The 22,001-nt window shown below is 38.7% G+C and overlaps 1 protein-coding gene and 1 long non-coding RNA gene across 3 annotated transcripts in view; one reads left to right on the top strand and one right to left on the bottom strand.

Annotated features, from left to right (window-relative positions):
* The window catches only part of cerkl (ceramide kinase-like), an 85,260-nt gene that overhangs the window by 22,673 nt on the left and 40,586 nt on the right, over positions 1–22,001 (top strand). For both annotated transcript variants that reach the window (XM_048194502.1, XM_048194503.1), the window contains exons 3-4: positions 16,507–16,638; positions 21,554–21,617. In XM_048194502.1, coding sequence (XP_048050459.1) covers positions 16,507–16,638; positions 21,554–21,617 — 196 coding nt within the window. The remainder of the gene's footprint in view (positions 1–16,506; positions 16,639–21,553; positions 21,618–22,001) is intronic.
* Positions 5,991–7,831, bottom strand: LOC125270661. Its single transcript, XR_007185402.1, has 2 exons — positions 7,271–7,831; positions 5,991–6,920 (listed from the first exon to the last, which is right to left on the bottom strand). It is a non-coding gene; the product is annotated as an uncharacterized LOC125270661 (long non-coding RNA).

Raw genomic sequence — 22,001 nt, 5'->3', positions numbered from 1 at the left:
CAAACGCTGCAGTAGCTAAAGTCTACATTGTTACAAAAAATGATTTCAAATAAATGCTGTTTCATTTGAACTTTCTATTCATCAAAGAATCCTGAAAAAAAGAGATTTTCACAGAATATTATAGGGATAGTTCACCCAAAAATGAAAATTTGATGTTTATCTGCTTACCCCCAGCGCATCCAAGATGTAGGTGACTTTGTTTCTTCAGTAGAACACAAATGATGATTTTTAACTCCAACCGTTGTCGTCTGTCAGTCAAATAGTGCTAGTGGATGGGAACTTCTACAATAAGAGTAAATAAAACTTGCTTAGACAAGTCCAAATGAAACCCTGCGGCTCGTGACGACACATTGATGTCCTAAGACAAGAAACGATCAGTTTGTGAGAAACCGAACAGCATTTATATCATTTTTTACCTCTAATACACCACTATGTCCAACGGCATTCATCACTCGATTCGTTTGGTCTGATCGCGCTCTGACAACGGCAGTGATGTCTCGCGCATATACTTCTATGAGAGCGAGACATCACTGCCGCTGTCAGAGCGCGATCAGACCAAACGAATCGAGTGATGAATGCAGTTGGACATAGTGGTGTATTAGAGGTAAAAAATGATATAAATACTGTTCGGTTTCTCGCAAAAACCGATCGTTTCGTGTCTTTAGACATCAAAGTGTCGTCACGAGCCACAGGGTTTAATTTGGATTTGTCTGTCGTGTTTTATTTACTCTTATAGTCCAAGTTCCCGCTGACATGCATTATACGACTGACAGACGGTAGCGGTTGCAGTTAAAAATCATCATTTGTGTTCTACTGAAGAAACAAAGTCACCTACATCTTGGATGCGCTGGGGGTAAGCAGATAAACATCAAATTTTCATTTTTGGGTGAACTATCCCTTTAATATATGAACCATAGGCGCCGATCCCACGGAAAAATACTAGGTATTCTCAATCTCCATTGATTTTAACCAATAAAAATCGATTAGAGCTTTCAGACACGATCTTCGTGATCTTCATCTTCATAGTTTATTTAAGGCAGTTTCTATGGCGATATTTGAGTGACAAACGTCGAGAGCGCATCAAAGTGATGCGCGAGCAGAAATGGCTCTGCTCTCGTTCAGATACATGCGCGCGCTCAAACTCTTCTTGCATCAGATATCAAGTCAAGTCAAGTCAAATTTATTTATATAGCGCTTTTACAATTGGTAATTGTTTCAAAGCAGCTTTACATATTAGAAGCACAGAAAAAAGGGAAGTGGTTAAAAATAAGCTGTACAAACAAGCGTGGTAATATGTAACATATACAAGATGGTGCTACATTAAGCCAATGTCGGCTGACTCCCAGGGGTGGAAAAAAAAAAAATATATATATCAGCGAGAGACTCGCGACAACACTCGTGAAAAGGTGCTTTTGGGTCGAAATTGTCATCTTGCTGCACGGATATAATGCAAATAAAACATCCAGTTGACGTGTTGAGTTAAATAAAGAAGTTCAATAGTTAAATAAGACCTATTTAGTTAAATAAGAAGACTAGCACTCAATCGTGTTGTTTTTGAAATCATGCTGAGGAACAACAAAACAAACATGTCCCTGCTCTTGATATACAAACATTGATGAACTTTATGTTTTATCTGTAATGTAATAAGGATGTTTTTTTTGTTTGTTTGTTTTGTTTTTTGGGGGTGGGGTGGGTGACGTGGGGCACTGGGCACCCACCGGCAGAAACATAAATCGGCGCCTATGATATGAACTACTGTTTTCAACATTGATAATAATAAGAAATGTTTATGAGCACTAACTCTGCATATTAGGATCATGTGACACAAGGCTGGAGTAATGATGCTAAAAAAAATTCAGCTTTGCCAACACAGGAATAATTTACATATTAAAATATATTCAAATCAAAAACAGTTATTTTAAAATGTAATAACATTTCACAATATTACTGCTTTTACTGTATTTTGGATCAAATAAATGCAGCCTTGGTGAGCATAACATTACTGTATTTCATAGTGTATTTTTATGCGTATTAGAGTGCTGTTTATTAGCAAACACAAAATTCTATCAATTGCTAGTCAAGTTGATAGAGTTATTTGTATAAATCATTGGGCTGCCTATGTAGATAATTCTATTTCATTCAAAATGCTTCCTAAGTAGACAGCAAGGCAGCTCACTAGGTTTTGGAACAGACCCTTTGTGTCATAATTAAATGATTTCTCAAAAAAACCATCAAATATATATATATGATGTTTTAGGTGTGTCAACAGCATCCTGGCTGCACAAAAAAGTCATGAATAAACACCACGGTCTGGATTATAAGGTACGCTTGTTGAGAGAGCCGAGGGGCACCATCTCCTTTGTGTGATGACCATATCATTATGTGGTGTGCCTGATGGTAGGGGGGTCGGAGGGGGTCTTGAAAGAGGTGGTGTTGGCCGCAAGGACCTGCTGGATCAGACTGGAGGAACAGGTTGGTCCTACGGCCTCCCTGGAGTTTGTAATTATCTGTGCTCCTCTCGCTAGCGTTCACTGCCAAGACAGGCCAGCGGCCTGCCTAGCGCTTCGCTGTGCTGCACGGGAGACAGGTGTCCTTCCAAATGCGTCAGAACTCTTCATTCTCCGGTTCTCGAAAACCTGGGGGAGGGATGCAAGGAGGAGATTTAATAGCGGGGGACTCAGTAAAAGCCCCGTCTAAGACTCTCCCGAGGACCAACAAAATGATTTCTTCTTTCATAAGCATCACTATAAACTTCCTTCGTCAGCTAAATGAGCATTGAGCATTCAGATGCCGCCTTTGTGAAAATGTGTATGTGTAATCTCTGTTAATCCCGGTCTGCAGAGAATGCAGCACTGCACATTATCACTGATATTATCTAGCCTCACAATTAGGCTGAAAGTTCAATTTCAGAAATCCTTCTTTGCCCGCTGTGCACCCCACAACACGGTGCAAGTAGTACACTATATTTAAAACTGGATTGGATATGGGATATGAGTTTAGGACTAGATAATGGTGTGGGGAAAATCTCTGGAAAGTGTTTTTGTCCGATGAGGGCCTAGTCATAATGCTGTATTAACGCCAGCTAATCCCTGGAATTTCAGTTACAGCACTGAATAAGAGGTGATGTAACAGCAGTGCTCAGGAGGTGCATTACTCACTGGGAATTAGGGAGGGGATTGTCCAGGCCTCACAACTTTATACTATCAAGCCCTTCCCCCACCTCAGTGAATCCTTTGGCCCTACAACTTCTTCACACGAAAGAGTTTCTAAGCTGTAGCCCTTTAAAGATTAAAATGCTGGCTTTTTGCGGGTAATTGTGAGTGAGGACTGCATGTACTTTGGGTAGAACATGAATTAATTAACATAATTAAAGAATATGCCTTGAGGGAGCCCAGAGGAGAGAGGACATGCTTATTTAGGGCTGTGAGGAGAAAAATTAATACACAAAGATGAGATTCTTTGTGGTGTCTTACAATGGAAGTACATCGAGATTTTCCAAAACCGTTAAAATACACAGTTTCGAAGGTACAGCCAGAAGATTTAAACATTATTGTTCAGTTTCACAGACAAGGCCTAAGTCTAGTCCTAGACTAAAATGCAAGTTTGAGCGGTCTTAAGTGAAATAACTTGCAAAGACATATCTTTAAATATGTCAGTGCCATTGTTTTGTCTCAAAATGCACACCAGTAATGTTTTTTTCTAAGGGGTGTTTAAAAAAAAAGCTACTTAAATGTCTTAATTTGACTAAGGCCTAATCCTGGCTTAATCTAAGCCCTGTCTGTGAAACCAGGCCTGTGTGTTTTGGCATGAATAAAATTAGAATCACTTATGGACCTTGTCCGTGTAAAGTTTCATCATGTCTTCCATTTTTATGACCTTGTAAAGCAGGTAAACGGTCCTCTCATAAGGATTTTTTTCAGCAATACAGATGTTTATACACCTAAAAAGTAGCCAGACTTTACACACTGCAAATAATGACTTCTTAATGGGATTAAATTTCAGTAAAAATATGCAAAATTTATTAAGATATTAAGACTTACCGCAGTGGATTTCCCCCCCCCACTTGCATTTATATATTAAAATCAGCTTGAAAACACTATTAAAATTACATGCTCTGAAAACAACTCTTAATATTTTAAGGATAAATTATAAGGATAAATTTAAGGATTTTTACATATGTCAACTAGAAGATTAGATCGGGATTAGTTTTAGTTTTTTTTTTTTTTTTTTGCAGATCAGATCACATTTTGGCGATTGGTTTAATCAACAGAAACTTAAAATATTATGTTATCTGAACCACATTAATTATTGATGTTTTTATTTGACAAAAGAAAAAAATGTTGTGATAACGAATCATGAAAATATATATTTTTTTTACAGTGTAGCACACCAACAAAAAAATGACAAAAGTATTATTTTATTTTATTTTATTTTTTAATAAAATAAAACTTGCATTATCACAATGCAAGGAAGGTCAAATGACAGTAACATTGCTAATAAAAAATATATTAAGGATGTATGTAGTTTAAAAGTATAAAAAACAACAACCACAAAAAACAGATTGCCGTTGGTCAGATAAACAGATCACAATAGCATACTACTCTTACTATTTCTGCCATTTAAAGATATGACAGAAAGAGTATGCTAGTATACTATTCTGAATAGCATATTAGAATAGTATGCCTTTCCAAATAGCATATTAATAATTAGCATAGGCAAAAATGGTAAGAGTATAATGCTAGTGTACTCGTCTGATTTCAACCACAGTAAGTCAACATACAAATATCTGAAAAAGAAAGAAAACAAATCATATTGTTCTTAAAAAAAAATGTAAACTCCAGAGCTATGAGGAAATCACTCAAAATTATTAGCTGGATTTTTTAAAAAATTATGAGATCACCGTGAATTTAAAGGTGCCATAGAACGTCTTTTTAAAAGATGTAATATAAGTCTAAGGTGTCCCCTGAATGTGTCTGTTAAGTTTCAGCTCAAAATACCTCATAGATTTTTTTTAATTAATTTTTTTAACTGCCTATTTTGGGGCATCATTAAATATGAGCCGATTTAGGCTGCTGCCCCTTTAAATGCTCACACTCCCCACCCCCAGGGCTCGCGCTTGCCTTAAACAGCAAGTGTTCGTCATGCAGCATGTCTAATCGTGTAAGTATTGTATTTATTTGGATGTTTACATTTGATTCTGAATGAGTTTGATGGTGCTCCGTGGCTAAAGCTAACATTACACACTGTTGGAGAGATTTATAAAGAATGAAGTTGTGTTTATGAATTATACAGACTGCAAGTGGTTAAAAAATGAAAATGAAAATAACGACAGTCTTGTGTCCGTGAATACAGTAAGAAACAATGGTAACTTTAACCACATTTAACAGTACATTAGCAACATGTTAACAAAACATTTAGAATGACAATCTACAAATATCACTAAAAATATCATGGATCATGTCAGTTATTATTGCTCCATCTGCCATTTTTCGCTGTTGTTCTTGCTTGCTTACCTAGTTTGATGATTCAGCTGTTCACAGATCCAGACGTTAATACTGGCTGCCCTTGTGTAATGCCTCGATCATGGGCTGGCATATGCAAATATTGGGGGCGTACATATTAATGATCCCAACTGTTACGTAACAGTCAGTGTTATGTTGAGATTCGCCTGTTCTTCGGAGGTCTTTTAAACAAATGAGATTTATATAAGAAGGAGGAAACAATGGGGTTTGAGACTCACTGTATGTCATTTCCATGTACTGAACTCGTTATTCAACTATGCCAAGATAAATTCAATTTTTAATTCTAGAGCACCTTTAATTTCTTATGTCATAAATATATATTTAAAATTAAGGAAAGTAAAACACTACTAAAAATTAGTAAAAAAACTTTTTTTTTTTTTTTTTTTTTTTTTTGTAAAATCTGATTATTTAAATAAGCAATATTTGCTCTTTTTTATAGTGTAAATCAAAGATTTCAACAATTTTGGGTCATGATGAATTAGATTATCCTTTATTTCAGTACATCCTCCTATAGATGTTATAAAGGATCATTGATTAGGGACCTTCATGACCTTCTCTGGGTTATGACAGCAGCACAATTGTCATGTGCTGCATGAGCTTCCACGTCACTGTTCATGATCACCTGCTAAATATAAACCTTCACAATCTCTTACAGTTGTTAATAAAGCATGGCAGTTTGTTTGGTCCTTGTGGAAATGTTTACCCCACCCCCTGCATCGCGTGCACATGCTCTCACAGGCACACAGACGCATGTTTTCCATAGGTGGATTATCTCTGTTATTTTATTGGCTGTGCTGCCGAATCATTGGCTCAGGGGATGAGAGCGGGCACGCTGGATTACAGGGGTGCTCACCTGTTACAGCAGCCCAGCGGATCCCGGCCTGGTGTTTCCCAGGGAGGCGGCACAATGGAGGGTGTGTCACAGCTGACACTCAGCACAAAAGGTGAACGGTCCGAAAAAAAACCCCAGACCCTCAATCCCCGTTGTGATTTTATTCAAGGTGAGCTCTGAATGCCATACGCAGCATCGGCGTGTTTTTCTGACAAGCCATGTGATGTGCGCTGACACATGAGGTGCGGCCGCCCAGCTGACAGATTAAACCCTGTGGTCAGAGAGCGAGCGGCCGGGCCAGGCCACAGACCAAACGTGCGGGGAGACGACCGGCAACAATAGTAGCACCTGTACTACAGTCTACTTGGATCCAATGTAGTCGTTGAGTTGAACTGGAATAGACTCCTTGTGTCCTTAAACCCTCTTTTGAAAGATTAGTCTAGGCAGGTCAATCAGAGCCCGGGAAGCCCTCGGCGCTCCACTCCGGACACATAATGTGCTCTTGGTGCTCTTGTCAAAGCATGTGGTCACACTCCGGCGTCAAGCTGGACTTTATTGTTGTAGACCTAAAGGGAGGAGAAAAGACAAACAGAGAGAGGAGAGAACTCAAGGGTCATGCACCGGGTCCATCTCATTCCTCCAAAGGCTTTTGTGACCCATCTGAATTCATATGTGCATTTGGCATAAAGCACAACAGTTGCTATTGTGCACAGTGCATGAAATTGCTTTGAGTTGTTTAACAAGATAATGGGGGAAGCGAAATCTCCCTCGGAACGCGATTGTAAAAACGCGTTCGACATTTGAAGGAAGCTGGGCCTTTGGCTGAGCTTGCGCGGCATTTACATGAGCTGATGTACAATAGCTCGATAGCAGAGTGGATAATGTTACACATTAACAGCTTTTCCATTAAGTCAACCTGCGTATCCATGGTGACTCTTTCCCCTTGGCTCCTTGGAAACGGATCAGTCTGTGTATCTTATTGACTGGAGCGCTCTTACTTCAGCTGGGATGTTTTCTGGCCAGCCCAAACTGTGTATATGCCTGTTAGAGTCAGGTACCTTGATCCTGTTTCACATAAAAGACAAAAAAAAAAAGATTCATTAAAAGAGTTAAAGTTGTAGTTCAAGTCTACAGTGACCCAGTTAAAGAAGTTCATTTCATCATTTCATTCCAAACTCATATGATTTTCTTCCTTCTGTGGAAGAGTGCTTCCTTCTGTTTTCAAGTGTTTTCTATTTCACAATTTATTATCAAAATGTAAGTTTATAATATCTAGGCCATAAGCATCTCCAAACAGAAATGTACAAGTTTCTAATACTTCCCCATCTTCCATTGTACAGCCAAGCTGGTTTCCAGCTCAAAACTACTGCTATTTGCAGCCTAATCTGGCCACACAAAGAGACTGCAATTCCATTTGCTACCACTAGTGACATAAAAAAAAAAAAAAAAAATGACACACTTCACCTTTAATAATTATATTTAATATAATACATCAGTGTATTTACATAGACTTCACTTAAGTTGATCATGGTCATGCACGAAAACAGAAAGCATATTCAAATTGACAACTTTGCAAAAATCCTATCCTTAATGGATACTTTTGTCTTATTTTATACTTAAAGGGGACGTATCATGAAAATCTGACTTTTTCTGTTTAAGTGCTATAATCGGGTTCCCGGTGCATCTGCCAAACCAGAAAATGTGAAAAAGGACAACCAAGTAACTTTGTTTTGGATAGCCTTTCTCTGCAAACATGTGAAAAAACAAGCTGCTCAGATTTCGCTCCCCTTGTGACGTAAGAGAGGATCTTATTGTAATATTACCACCCCTTAATCTGCACGTTTCCACCCACAACGCCACCATTTTGTTTTTGCAAGCGAAAATTGTGCATCAGTTCTAAGGCCATGGCAAAAGTTCGAGCAAAGCATGCTAACTGTTCTGTCGTTGACTGCACAGACGAGCACAGAACACTATTTAGAGTCTCGTTAGCTTGGATTCCTTGCAAGTTGACCCTGGCAAGCTGGATTGCTAAAAAAGTAGCGTTTCTGTCTGATCAATATTTTGGAAAAAACATTACACCATTCATAGCATTTGATAGCAATCATAAGCGTGTGTATGGCTCTCTTTGCCAAACAGGTACGCTATGTATAGTTGGCGTCCATACGGGTTTTGCACAAAAGACTAACACGACAGCACATGCTAGTCGATGAGTTGAATCAACTCCACAGCAACTACATAAATTTATCCACTAACCATTCAGAAACGTCCAGTTGCATTATGAAACTTGTAACTTCTTCCTGAGTCTCTCAATCAGTGTCCGACTCTGGTTTGAACAATGTAAGGCTGAACACCGTTACTGACAATCGTCATTTTGGCTGCGTGAGATTCTCCAGCTTTGTTGTTGTTGAGCAACCGAAACGTGTGCTGTTAAAGCTCCGCCCTCTTTTGGAAAAGGGCCAGGGAGCAGCAGCTCATTTGCATTTAAAGGGACACACAAAATGGACAAATTTGACAAACTATAATAAATGATCTGTGGGGTATTTTTTAGCTGAAACTTCACAGACACATTCTGGGGACACCAGAGACTTATATTAGATCTTGTGAAAAGGGGCATAATAGGTCTCCTTTAAAATATTTTAAAATCCCTGAAACAACATAAAAAATGTATGTAGACAGAGTATAAGATATTAAAACTTGCTTTCATATATTGCATCTTGAATATAAGTACTATGTCTTATTGGGGACTTTTTTTTTAACTTGTTAAAATTAATTAAAGTCTAGTTTTAGCTTTAGTTCCTAAGGTTTTTTTTTCTTTTTGTAGTGAACTTCAGGTTGCTCAGAAACTTGTCTGCGTACTTTCTTGCCCTGTCAGAAAAAAAATGGAAAAATTATACCTTTTGGGGAACAACAGCCTACTGGGACAGTACCTAAAGATGTATATCGTAAAATGTACCCTTCAAGTACTACTATAAAACTTTTTGGGGTAAATAATATTCACAGATGTCCCTTTAAGGGTGCTACTCCAGTGACAAGCTGTTGTAACCCTACAGCTACAATTTTTGCTCATTTTTTCTGAGTGTCAAAAGCAAATCAAATCTGGCGGTGCCTAAAGATTCCCACCCCTAAACACCACCGTGAGAGGTATCTGGGGCTCTGTCGGGATGTCTCAGGATGGACAGATGCTCCTGTGGACTCTGCTGTAGGTACAACTGCAGTATCACTTTCACCAAGTGCTGCTTGTGGATTTTTTCTGCATATTCCCAATGGATCTTTCCCATTTCTCTGTCTGTCACACCCGCCCCCGGATAGACGTGTACGCAGACATAATGGAGGCACCTAACACATGGTGCTGTTTTTTCCCCTCTCTGGCTAATATTAGGAAAGGTGTTATTGTCCACACCGAGAACTACAATGGCTCTAATTGAACAATATGCATGTGTGTCCCACATTTTAACATGGAATAATTAATAGGATGCATTACACACTTAATTTTATTCTCCGAGCCTCTATGCGGTTTTTCTCATTATATGGCGCCTGTGTGAATTAATTGTTCCAATGAAAGCAAGTGTATTGATTTGAAGCCCAAACCTCCACCGCAGTTCCCCACCTCGTCTAGCGGTTGGAGCAGCTCCTGCCTGGTGATGCCCCTGCTGGAGGGGACAAATCTGGAGAGGGCTGGGTCTCCCCCACTGCTAATGCGCGCTAATGCCAGTCCCTGACACCATGCCAGATGCTCCGCTCTTGGCAGAGGATCTAAGGAAATGTCGAAGCACTCGTCCCCCGTATGGAGATCTCACGGCCGGTAGGAAAGTGGCACAGGACAGTGACGCTCTTTTTCTCTCACTCGTTCCATCTCCTGTATGGCCCCCAGATCGCTTACCTCCCCTCGGGCCTGCCGGATCCAGCTCCTCTCCGATCCTGACCTTTCCCACTGCAAGGCCCCAATCTAGGCTTATCCGTTGGAGGGCTCACTCCCCTCGCCAGCCAGCCAGCTAGGGATTTCAGGGCAAAAATAAGACATCTGTTCTTGAGGATTAGCAAATATTCTGTGCACCCCAGAAAGCCCGTTTGGGTATTGAGGGCTCAACGAGTGGAACGGTCTATGGGTTACTTAAGTGCAGTTTGATGGCTGTGTTATGGACGTTGTGACTCTGTTGTGACTCTGTTTTCCTTTTTAGGGGGCTTGGCCAAGTCAACACACTGTTATTGTACAAAACTACTTTTTTTTTTTTTTTTTTTTTTTTTTTTCCAAAATCCCTAACCCGAAACCAAAATTTCTCCAAAGTAACCCCTCCTAGATCTTTCAGATCCCATTCTGACTCAGGTTGCCATTACTTTTCTGATCAAACTGACGTTTTTCTATCTATCATCTTTTTTTCAAAACTTTCAAAATGATTTGAACTTTGCTTTTTTTTTTTTTTTTTTTTTTAGTTAAAATCACAGTTATGAATATCTTTGAAATTCAATTTATTTCAATTCTTTCTCCTTACATTTATGCAATTCTGCATCCATAATTCAAATTCAAGAACTTAAAGGTGCCCTAGATTATGTTTTCACAAGATGTAATATAAGTCTAAGGTGTCCCCTGAACGTGTCTGTGAAGTTTCAGCTCAAAATACCCCATAGATTTTTTTTTATAATTTTTTTTAACTGCCTATTTTGGGGCATCATTATAAACGCGCCGATTTATGCTGTGGCCCCTTTAAATCCCGTGCTCTCCGCCCACAGAGCTCACGCTTGCCTTATACGGTGCCTTAAAGTCTACACAGCTAATATCTTTACAAAGTGTTCGTCATGCGTGCGGCATGCATGCGTCGGATTATGTGAGTATTGTATACTGTTATATTGTTTACATTTGATTCTGAATGAGTTTGATAGTGCTGCGTGGCTAAAGCTAACATTACACATTGTTGGAGAGATTTATAAAGAATGAAGTTGTTTATGCATTATACAGACTGCAAGTGTTTAAAAATGAAAATAGCGACGGCTCTTGTCTCCGTGAATACAGTAAGAAACGATGGTAACTTTAGCCACATTTAACAGTACATTAGCAACATGCTAATGAAACATTAGTTGCGTCCCAAATGACGCACTATACACTATGCACTTATACACTATGTACTTGTGCACTATGCACTCATCCAATTAGTGCGTGAATTGTATAAGGTTATTTTGTCATTTAACAATGGAGTCCGATACCCTCTCCCCCTCCACTACGTAATTAAAGCTGCGACAGTTGAGTGCACGAAGTGTCCAACATTCCACACTTTGTTTTTTCCGTTAATTTAGTGCATCATCCGGGTATTTAAAGTGTACTTTTTCTTTTTGGAATTTTCAGTGTGAACGCACTACTCGCACTATTTATACTTAAAAACGTCATAGAATAGTGCATAAGTATGCGAATTGGGAAGCACCTATTTAGAAAGACAATTTACAAATATCACTAAAAATATCATGATATCATGGATCATGTCAGTTATTATTGCTCCATCTGCCATTTTTCGCTGTTGCTCTTGCTTACCTAGTTTGTTGATTCAGCTCAGCACATCCAGACGTTCTGCCCTTGTCTAATGCCTTTCATAATGATAATGTTGGGAACATGGGCTGGCATATGCAAATATTGGGGACGTATACCCCGACTGTTACGTAACAGTCGGTGTTATGTTGAGATTCGCCTGTTCTTCTGAGGTCTTTTAAACAAATGAGATTTATATAAGAAGGAGGAAACAATGGAGTTTGAGACTCACTGTATGTCATTTCCATGTACTGAACTCTTGTTATTTAACTATGCCAAGATAAATTCAATTTTTCATTCGAGGGCACCTTTAAGTGCAATTTCAGTTACAAAATAACAATGCACTGTAACATGACGCATTTATGCTTTGCAATCAAACCATGACTGGACTGCATGGTCAGTCCTCTCATTAGCGCAGTGGGTGAGTGTTTACGGGCAGTCCTGGGGCTTTGTTTGTCTCTGAAATCAATGTGTAACCTGACCCCGCTCTCAGGTAATTTACCCCTGATTATGGGAAAAGTGCTCCCCTGTGCCGAATCATCTTCTCCACAGGGAGATCCTCAGCCACACCATTCAGATGCTCCTTACCTTTCTCATCAGCACCCTCTGTGCCCTGAGATGGGGGCTGGACAGAGACAGATGTAGCCACTGTGTTGGGTGACATTAGCCAGTCTTGATAGCCCTCAGGAGTAAAACAGCCTTAAGCCTCTGAGTCAGAGGGCGGCTGCATCGCTGTAGTACGTGCTGCTGACCTCATGGAATGTCCGCAGGTGGCAGGGACATGTGTCTGAAATGTGCACGTCACTTCAAAGCTATTGAGATGACAAACAGAACCAACTTGTTTACATGAAGGGAATAATACATGTTGGTGAATGTCACGAAAACATCCAGGTCATATTTCATCCAGGTCATATTTAAATTATATATATATATATATTCAACATTCAATTCATAATATAAATTATATATATATATATATATATATATATATATATATATATATATATATATATATATATATATATATATATATATATATATATATATATATATATATATATATATATATATATTTTCTAAAAAGGTTTTGTTAAATTCACCCATTTAAGCAAAAATATGAATTACAGCTTTACCTTAAAACAGACTACAAAAGTGATTAACGACATAGCACACAATATTTAGATGAGTCGTCTGGTATGCCCAAAAGGTTATAATTAACGTGTGAATGCAGGTTCTCTGAAGTCTGCTAATCACAGTGGCCTTTTGCGGGAACACAAACAGGGCTGGCTCATGGAGGTGAAACCTGAGCGTGGCCCCTTCATCTGGATTGTCTTTCAGTGAGCTCCTGGGAGCCACCGTGCATCGCTCACACAAACATGGGATTATGTGCCATAGTAACACGGTATCGTGCATGCATGCAGACTACGTCCCCACTCTCCCCTCTGTGGCGTTTAGATTTATCGTGAACACCAGCTCAGATATGATCATTTAATCAACAGAAACACAGTTTCCCATTTCAGTGTAATGATTTAATGAGCGATGAGGGCTCTGTTCCAAAACCTAGTGAGCTGTTTCGCTGTCTACTGCCTTCATAGACAACTACCTTCTAAGACAGGATCCTAACTGGAAGAGAATGTCATAAGTAATTAATTTGGAACACTATTTTGGCATTAGTGTGTTGCTAAACTAACAATGTTATACTCTAAAAAACAAAAATGCATTTATGATAAACTCTAATAAGCGCAGAATAACTTCTGTAAAAAAATAAAATAAAAATGAATTAATGAATGAATTTTTCCATAATAATAATAATAATAATATTATAAATAAAACAATTTGTTATAAACACTTGGTTTCCCAGCAGAACATTGCCCAAAGCATCACTCTGCCTCCGCCGGCTTGCCTTCTTCCCATAGTGCATCCTGGTGCCATGTGTTCCCCAGGTAAGCGACTCAGACGTACCCGGCCATCTAAAAGAAAAGTGATTCATCAGACCAGGCCACCTTCTTCTATTGCTCCATGGTCCAGTTCTGATGCTCACATGCCCACTGTTGGTGCTTTCGGCGGTGGACAGGGGTCAGCATGGGCACCCTGACTGGTCTTGCTGCGATGCACTGTGTATTCTGACGCATTTCTATCAGAACCAGCATTAACTTCTTGAGCAATTTGATCTACAGTAGCTCGTCTGTTGGATTGGACCACACGGGCCAGCCTTCACTCCCCACGTTCATCAATGAGCCTTGGCCGCCCATGACCCTGTCGCCGGTTCACCACTGCTCCTTCCTTGGACCACTTTTGATAGGTACTGACCACTGCAGACCGGGAACACCCCACAAGAGCTGCAGTTTTGGAGATGCTCTGACCTAGTCATCTAGCATCACAATTTGGCCGTTGTCAAACTCGCTCAAATCCTTACGCTTGCCCATTTTTCCTGCTTCTAACACATCAACTTTGAGGACAAAATATTCACTTGCTGCCTAATATATCCCACCCACTAACAGGTGCCGTGATGAAGAGATAATCAGTGTTATTCACTTCACCTGTCAGTGCTCATAATGTTACGCCTGATCCGTGTGTGCATTTACTATAAACATTTTTTCTTTTTTTGTGAGGAATCTTTTTACTGAACTTGCATTTTGGAATTCCCTTTTAGATGAGGTACAAATTTTGCATCATAGAAAGCAGTAGAATGATGCTATAATGCTACTTACCTTTTAGCAGAGCTATTGCCTCATAACTATGATATAATGTCTTCTGTATAAAGGTAGCACTGGAACAGAGCTAGGGTATTTTGCGAAAACCAGAGACGAAAAGGAGATACTCTTACATCTTTTTTTTTTGTGTGAGTATTTTGATCTTTATGAAGCATTGACGCAAATGTGAGCACCAAATCTGATGCAATAGATGAGCGTAGCCTCACAATGCTGTTTTCATGTGTCGTGCGGTGGGCCTGAAGCCCCCTCGGTGAGGATGAGTGTTGCTGAGCCTCCTGAGCCCCATTCACAGCTATAACAGCAGTGATGGTGCCGCACCCCTGCACCTGCTCCCCGCGTGGACCCCAGCGTCCCGGCACTGTGGCCCCCAAGAGCCACATAGTGGGAGATTGGATCAGCATCCCCACGCTGAGCGCAACTCGCAATCTTCTTTCAAGATCCCAAATCCCCCCAGCCTCCCCACCTCACATCCTGCGTCTTGCGTGCACGTTTTGTGTCTATTTGAACTGTGACCTTGGGCACCCCCTGGAACTCTTGTGCTGTGATGTCAGCAGGGGGTACGGCGGAGGGCAAGCCGAGGGTAGCGGCTCGTTAGCAGGTCGAGGGTCGAGAGCTTCAGGGGCCGGATTAGAGTAATGAGGGAGATGGTGGAGGAAGGAGAGAGAGTGTTGAACCTCACCTCAGCTTCCATCGATCTCAGGCACTCCAGGAGAGAAAGCAGCTCCCTAATTTCTGCTAATTATGATCCACTGTTACTCAATACTGGGTTCTCCCTGCAAATAAGAAAGTATAGAGACTGTCAGAAAGAGTGATGTTCCTTAAGCGCGATACCACAATACTTCCAATATATACGCTAGTTTATGGAAGCTTGTTTCCGCTATGAAATAAAAAAATGTAATTGCGACTTTTTATCTCACAATTCTGACTTTTTTCTCGCAATTGCAAGTTTTTGTCACGCAATTCTGACTTTATATCTCACAATTCTGACTTTTTTTTCCTCAAAATTGCGAGTTATAAAGACAGAATTGAAATATAAACTCGCAATTGCATCTTATAAACTCGCAATTCTGACTTTTTTCTCAGAATTTTGAGATATAAGCTTGCAATTCTGAGAAAAAAAAATGTCTTTTTCCCCTCACTATTGCACATTCTAACACGCAATTGCGAGTTTATATCTCACAATTCTGACTCTCCGTCAGAATTGTTAGATATAATCTTGCAATTGCGAGGAAAAAAAAAAAAAGAGTCAGAATTGTGAGATAAAAAGTCGCAATCACTTTTTAATTTTTTGTTTCATGGTGGAAACAAGCTTCCATAAGTTTGGCATCAGTATGATTTTCTTTTTTAAATTAATATGCAAGAATGCATTTAATTGATCAAAAGTGATTGGAAAGGCATTTATAATATTACAAAAGATTCTATTTCAAATAAATGCTGTTTTGAACTTTCTATTCAACAAGGAATCTTAAAAAAAAAAAAAAAGTTAAAAATCACAGTTTGCCCAAAAATATAAAGCAGCATAGGCTAACTGTTTTCAACACTGATGATAAGAAAATGTTTCTTGGGAAACAAATCAGCATCAGAGAGCCTACATGGTGTATTTATTCAAGCTTTCTCCTCATTCTTGGCAGACATTCAGCCACTGTAAACAACAGACACTGATCTGACCTTTTCAATTTTTGAAGACTGAACTCACGCTGTGTGAGAGCCATTCTGCAGCAAGGGTGGCAGACAAAAGCTGAACTCACGACAAGAAATCGTTATTATGTAGGACAGGGGCTTTGGCTCACATTAGCAGATGTGCACTTCTCTAAACTGGATGAGTTTCAAGCACTTAAAAGAATGCCCATGGGATTCATGACACAAGGGGATTGATGAATCTTCCCGCTCTTTGTTTCTTTTCTTTTTTCCCCCCCTGTGCAGGTTTCAAGAACCGTCCCAAATCTCTCAAAGTCTTCGTGAACCCCATCAGCCACAAGAAAGAGGCATACCAGATCTACCTGGACAAAGTGGCCCCGCTCTTCAAGCTCGCAGACATACAAGCCGATGTCACCAGTAAGTCTCACACATCTGCACTGAACGGAATAAGAACGGTTACATAGGTGGCTTAAAGTCTTCACGCACAGGTGATTGCTGCCCCCTCAGGCCTCACTCGAGGTCGAAGTGCATTAAGGTCTGCCCTCAGGGTCTGTTCGCTCATAGGATTCATCCCTCAGTGCTTAACAATTCCCTATATGCCAACAAGCTGGTGCTTTATGCCATTAGGCATTGGCAGTGGATCATAGGAAATCAATATTTTAGGGTGAGGAATGTCAAGGTCCCTATGTTAATGCATCATTTGAATACACACTTAAAAGCAAAATTAGTCTTGTTTATCATTTTAATTGTCATCTCTCCATGCATTACACTAAAAACCAACATTTAAAGGAAAAAAACATATTAGATTTGACTAATAATATATATCAGAATATCCTATACTGACAATTTTTGTTTACTCTAAAAATCCTTGAAACAAAATACATTTACTTGAAAAGCAACACTATGATATTAAAAATAGATTCATAGTATCTTGAATTTAAATGCATTTTGTCTTAATGCACTGGCAGATTTTTTTGTTTATACCTAAAACAAGTGGACAAAAAAAAAAATCTACCAGTGCAGTAAGATAAAATACACTCCTATTACAGATGCATGCTCTGAAAACAAGTTTTTAATGTTGCATTTCAAGTACATTTATCTTGTTTTAAGGAATTTTTGATATTTTAACCATCTGGGGTCTGAGGCTGATTTGGGGTCCTGGAGTAGTTTTGACATGCCCTGACATTTGTGCTTTTTTCAGTTGCTTATAAACATATTAATGACAAAAGTCTCATTACACTGTATTCAGCATAAACTAGGCTACAAAAATATGTGAGCAACAAGTACTGTACATGTTTGTATTTTTGAGAGAATTACGTATATGCATGGTTCTTGAAAAAACAAACAAACAAAAAAAATCAGTGAAATAAGGCCTCAAAACACATACTAAACATTTTTTCACAAGACTTTTGTGAACTATATTTTAGTCTAAAGTTTTTGCTTCAAAATGATATGAAAATCATCCTGCCCACTTAGTCACATAAAACAATATATTGATATATTCAAAAACCTGTTTAGGTAAGGATTTTCAGCAGTGTAGAATCTTAAGTGTGGGTTCTTTCAACTTGGGTCAGCAAGTAACCACCTAGCAACCACCCAGAACACCCTGGCAACCACACAGATTAATGCTGAGAACATTTCTAACCATCAATGCCCTGCAATAACCTACAGCACCCTAACATCATGGCAGTGAGCTTTGCATGAGCAAACATGTAGTTAATCCACACACTCTCATGGCAATTTGTAACTATTTTATGTTACTGTAACTAATTACGTTACTTAGTAACTTTTTATGGTAACTAATTACATTACTTAGTTACTTTTTATGGAAAGTAATGCATTACATTACATTTGCGTTACTTTTTCTCACCTGGACTGGGATTGCTTGTTTGTTTTTAATAACAAAAAAACAAAAGTTCTATCTTTGGCAAATGTAAAGGCCTTTTCACACCAAAAGTGAAATTAATAAGCCTTAGCCTGAAGGAAATGCTCATTCACGCCTGTACAGTAGAGGGCGCAGCTCAAACAAATCTTGCAGCTGTGCTGCCATTCTGGATTGCAGAAGAATAGGATGCAGGAGAAGAAAGTTTAACACTCTCTCTTCAACAAAAACAAAAACAAAAAATGAAACACAAATGTGATGTTTATTTAATTAAAAATTAAATATTAATATAAATAAAATTAATATGTTTGAATTGGGTCATTGAAGGTCAGCAGCAAAATAAAGTAAGATTAAATACATAAAGTATATTTGTGCCATTTAACATATTTAATTATTACAGGTTTGCATTTCACAGTTTTAATTAATTTTGAGGAATACAGAATCTGTTTTTGAGCAAGTAAGGTGAGTAAATACACTTAGTCTATAGAACTACAATAACCATCATGTTTACGATCACCATCACTGACTCCAAAATTTCTCAACATGGTGACAGGAGAGCTGTCAGTCAATAAATGGGAAAACAAAGTAACTTGCATTACCTATTTGAAAAAAGAACTTGGATATTTTGTTGTAAATTTAAAAGTAATGCACTACTTTACTAGTTACTTGAAAAAAGTAATCTGATTACATTGCTCATGTTACTTGTAATTCATTACCCCCCAACACTTACCACCACCTTGTAAAATAGTTACGTTTTCTAATTAGATTGGGTTAAGTTAATCAAGTTATTTTACTTTTTTAATATTTGTGTTATATTTGTGCCATATGTTTATCAAATCCATGCATATGTGATGCTTATGAATATGGACAAAATTATACATGCTGTTCATAGCCAAGCTCTCCTTTTCATTTATTCCTAAATCTCTCGATATCTATTTGTCTGCAGTGTGTTTGTGTGCTTGAGGTTGTGTATGTGTGTGTGCTCATACTGGAAGTAGCAGCTGTACAACACTGCTGTGGATGGTTCTAAATGCATCTCACACTCATAATGACAGGAGAAGTGTATCCTCCGTCAGTAACCTGACCCAGGGGGAGGGACTGCACCCATCTGTTCTAACACAGTACGGGACTCCCCCCTCTCCTCCCCTTTACCCACCTCCTCCCACAAACACACACACACACACAGGACCCCGTACTATATGTACTACACAACCACGGACTACTACACACACACACCCGGACACGCACCAGGCGCCCCCTGCTTTTGGGAAGGGGACTCCACAATCTGTGCTCTAATGAATGTGGCTACCTGATTCCAGAAGCCATTTGAACAGTAATAGAATCCGTTTCCTGATGATTTGCTCCCGAGGGCAGAGGCTGAGAGCTCGAGGTGGAGCCATTAAACAACATTTTACCTAATAGAAATTAAATATCTCATTCTGCCGCTCGGAACGCAGAGCTTTGAGAATATACGTGATCGAATTAGCTCTATAGACTGTGAGAGATGCACGGGCAATAATCATGAAATGTCACATTCAAAAGAAGCAATTACAGTGTTTAATTCACAGCTATTTACTGATAACCAACCCTTGTATGTGGAAATGCCGTTTTTGGCATTTACATGGTCATTTAAGAGTCTAATTTAGCATTTTATGTACTTAGACTGCTCTGTAGATTAAATCTAAGTTTGATTTTTAACTAAAATGAATGATGTCACACAGCTCAGGCCATAACTTTTCAATCAGTTGGTGAGTTATGAAAAATATGCCTGGGTTGTGGTTTTGTTTGACAAGGTCAGGGCCACACGATCCTTTACACTTTGATTTGCAAGTGCTCCCCCTACAGGTCAGCACTAAGAATTTAACTCAGAGTCTATGGCTATGTCTGGAATACTAATGTACTTTTATTTCTGCAGTATATGTTGAGCAGAGTATAAATAATATCAGTGACAATATTTTTTAAAACATCCCTTGACTATGAATACACAAAATTGGATATCAAATTAATATTTTTTATTTACAAGATGATAATTATACGTTTATTAACCCCAAACAAAAGCAGTCAGTCAACCAGTTTTATTATTATTGTTCATAATGTTAATAATAATAATACATATGATTTTTAATTTTTTTATTAAGCAAGGACACATTAAATTTATCAAAAGTGTCTACATTGTTACAAAAAAAATCCATTTCAAATAAATGCTGTTCTTTTGAACTTTCTATTCATCAAAGAATCCTAATAAACGTATTATATTTTTTTCTCCAAAAATATTAAGCAACACAACTCTTTGATAATAATAATAATAATAATAATAATAATAATAATAATAATAATAATAAGAATTGTTTCTTAAGCAGATGTTAGAATGATTTCTGACGGATCATGTGACACTGAAGACTGGAGTAATGATGCTAAAAATTCAGCTTTGCATCACAGGAATAAATTAAATTTTGAAATATATTCAAATACAGAACAGTTATTTTAAGTTGAAATAATATTTCACAATATTCATGTTTTTACTGTATTTTTTTTAGCAAATAAATGCAGCCCTGGTGAGCATAAGAGATCTCTTTCAAAATATTAAAAATCTTACCAACCCCAAACACATTAATACAGACACATTATAATATGCGTTTCAAAAATGTATAATAATAATAGTAAAAAAAAATGTTTAAAGCTATGATCACATGAATTTCTGTCCCCACAACTGTGTGCATGTTTCATTGCCCACATGCATCTGTAGTTGAGCTGGTACCAGGGATAGACAGGCATGTCATAATGAGCAGACACACTTGCATATCAGTGTGCATCATGAAACACATTCTTAAACAACAACAAAAAAAAACATCCATCTGCAAGTGTCACATCAGCCACGGTGAGCCCTTTGATGGGTGGTCACAGCTGGGACCCGCTCCATGGCGGAGGTGCCCCAGAAAATGCTAAGTGGGGCACGGGCGTGCACAATGCCATCTGCGGCGTGCCACCCCTCTTCCCCCGCATTCAGTGGCATTTTTCCGTGCCACACAGGCCAGGGGTTTCTGCCACACTATGCCAAACCTGAATCGACAATTATACTGGATCAAGCCTATATCCAACAAACTCTGCTGACCACATCTAACCCTCTTTTTCTGACCCATGACCCTTTGTTTACCTTGTTACCCAATTTACATCACTATAAATGTAAATAGCAAACCACACAGTGAATGCTGGGAAAATTCTTGTTTTGCGCAGCTTGGGTAAGCCAAATACAAGAGCGGTTGCCTCTATGGAGCACAACTCATATTCTTGATTAAAAATGCAAACGGCATGCAAGTATAAATTCTGCTTTACAGCCAGTACCATATGTTCGGCTTAAGCCATTTGCCAATGCCTGGAAAAGGGTACTAAAGGCAGTTTGGAGTGCTTTCCTTTTTTTTTAAAAAAACATTAACTCTTTCTTTTCCGCAGTCACTAAGCGAAAGGGCCACGCTCTGTCCGTTCTGAAAGACTGCAGCTTGGAAGAATATGATGGGTATGTATACTTCATGGTTTGTACTTATGGTTTAAAAAAAAAGAAAAAAAGAAAACTCATCTTCAAAAGATCTGATCCAGTCTATGAAGCATTTCAGCAGTGGGTTAGTAAATCTTGACTAATCTCCAAATTCATTAAAGGTGCAGTAAGCAATTTCTGAGAAATGCTGTTGAAAGTGGACCGGACTGAGCACCAAAACAAAATTGTAGCCAGTCAGCAGTAAGGGGCGTATACATTCATTAGGAGGGAGGTGCCTGTGTTACATAGCATGAATTTGGGGGCAGGGAATTTTGGGTAGGGATGTGTTTGTTTTGGCGATTTAAAATATCAGCAGCATTTCTCAGAAATTGCTTACTGCACCTTTAATTGCAAAATAACAGTATC

This window comes from Megalobrama amblycephala, linkage group LG6 (genome assembly GCF_018812025.1).
Source record: "Megalobrama amblycephala isolate DHTTF-2021 linkage group LG6, ASM1881202v1, whole genome shotgun sequence".
NCBI lineage: Eukaryota > Metazoa > Chordata > Actinopteri > Cypriniformes > Xenocyprididae > Megalobrama > Megalobrama amblycephala.
The sequence above is the reverse complement of the archived record's forward strand: the minus strand, read 5'-3'. Positions and strand labels throughout refer to the sequence as shown.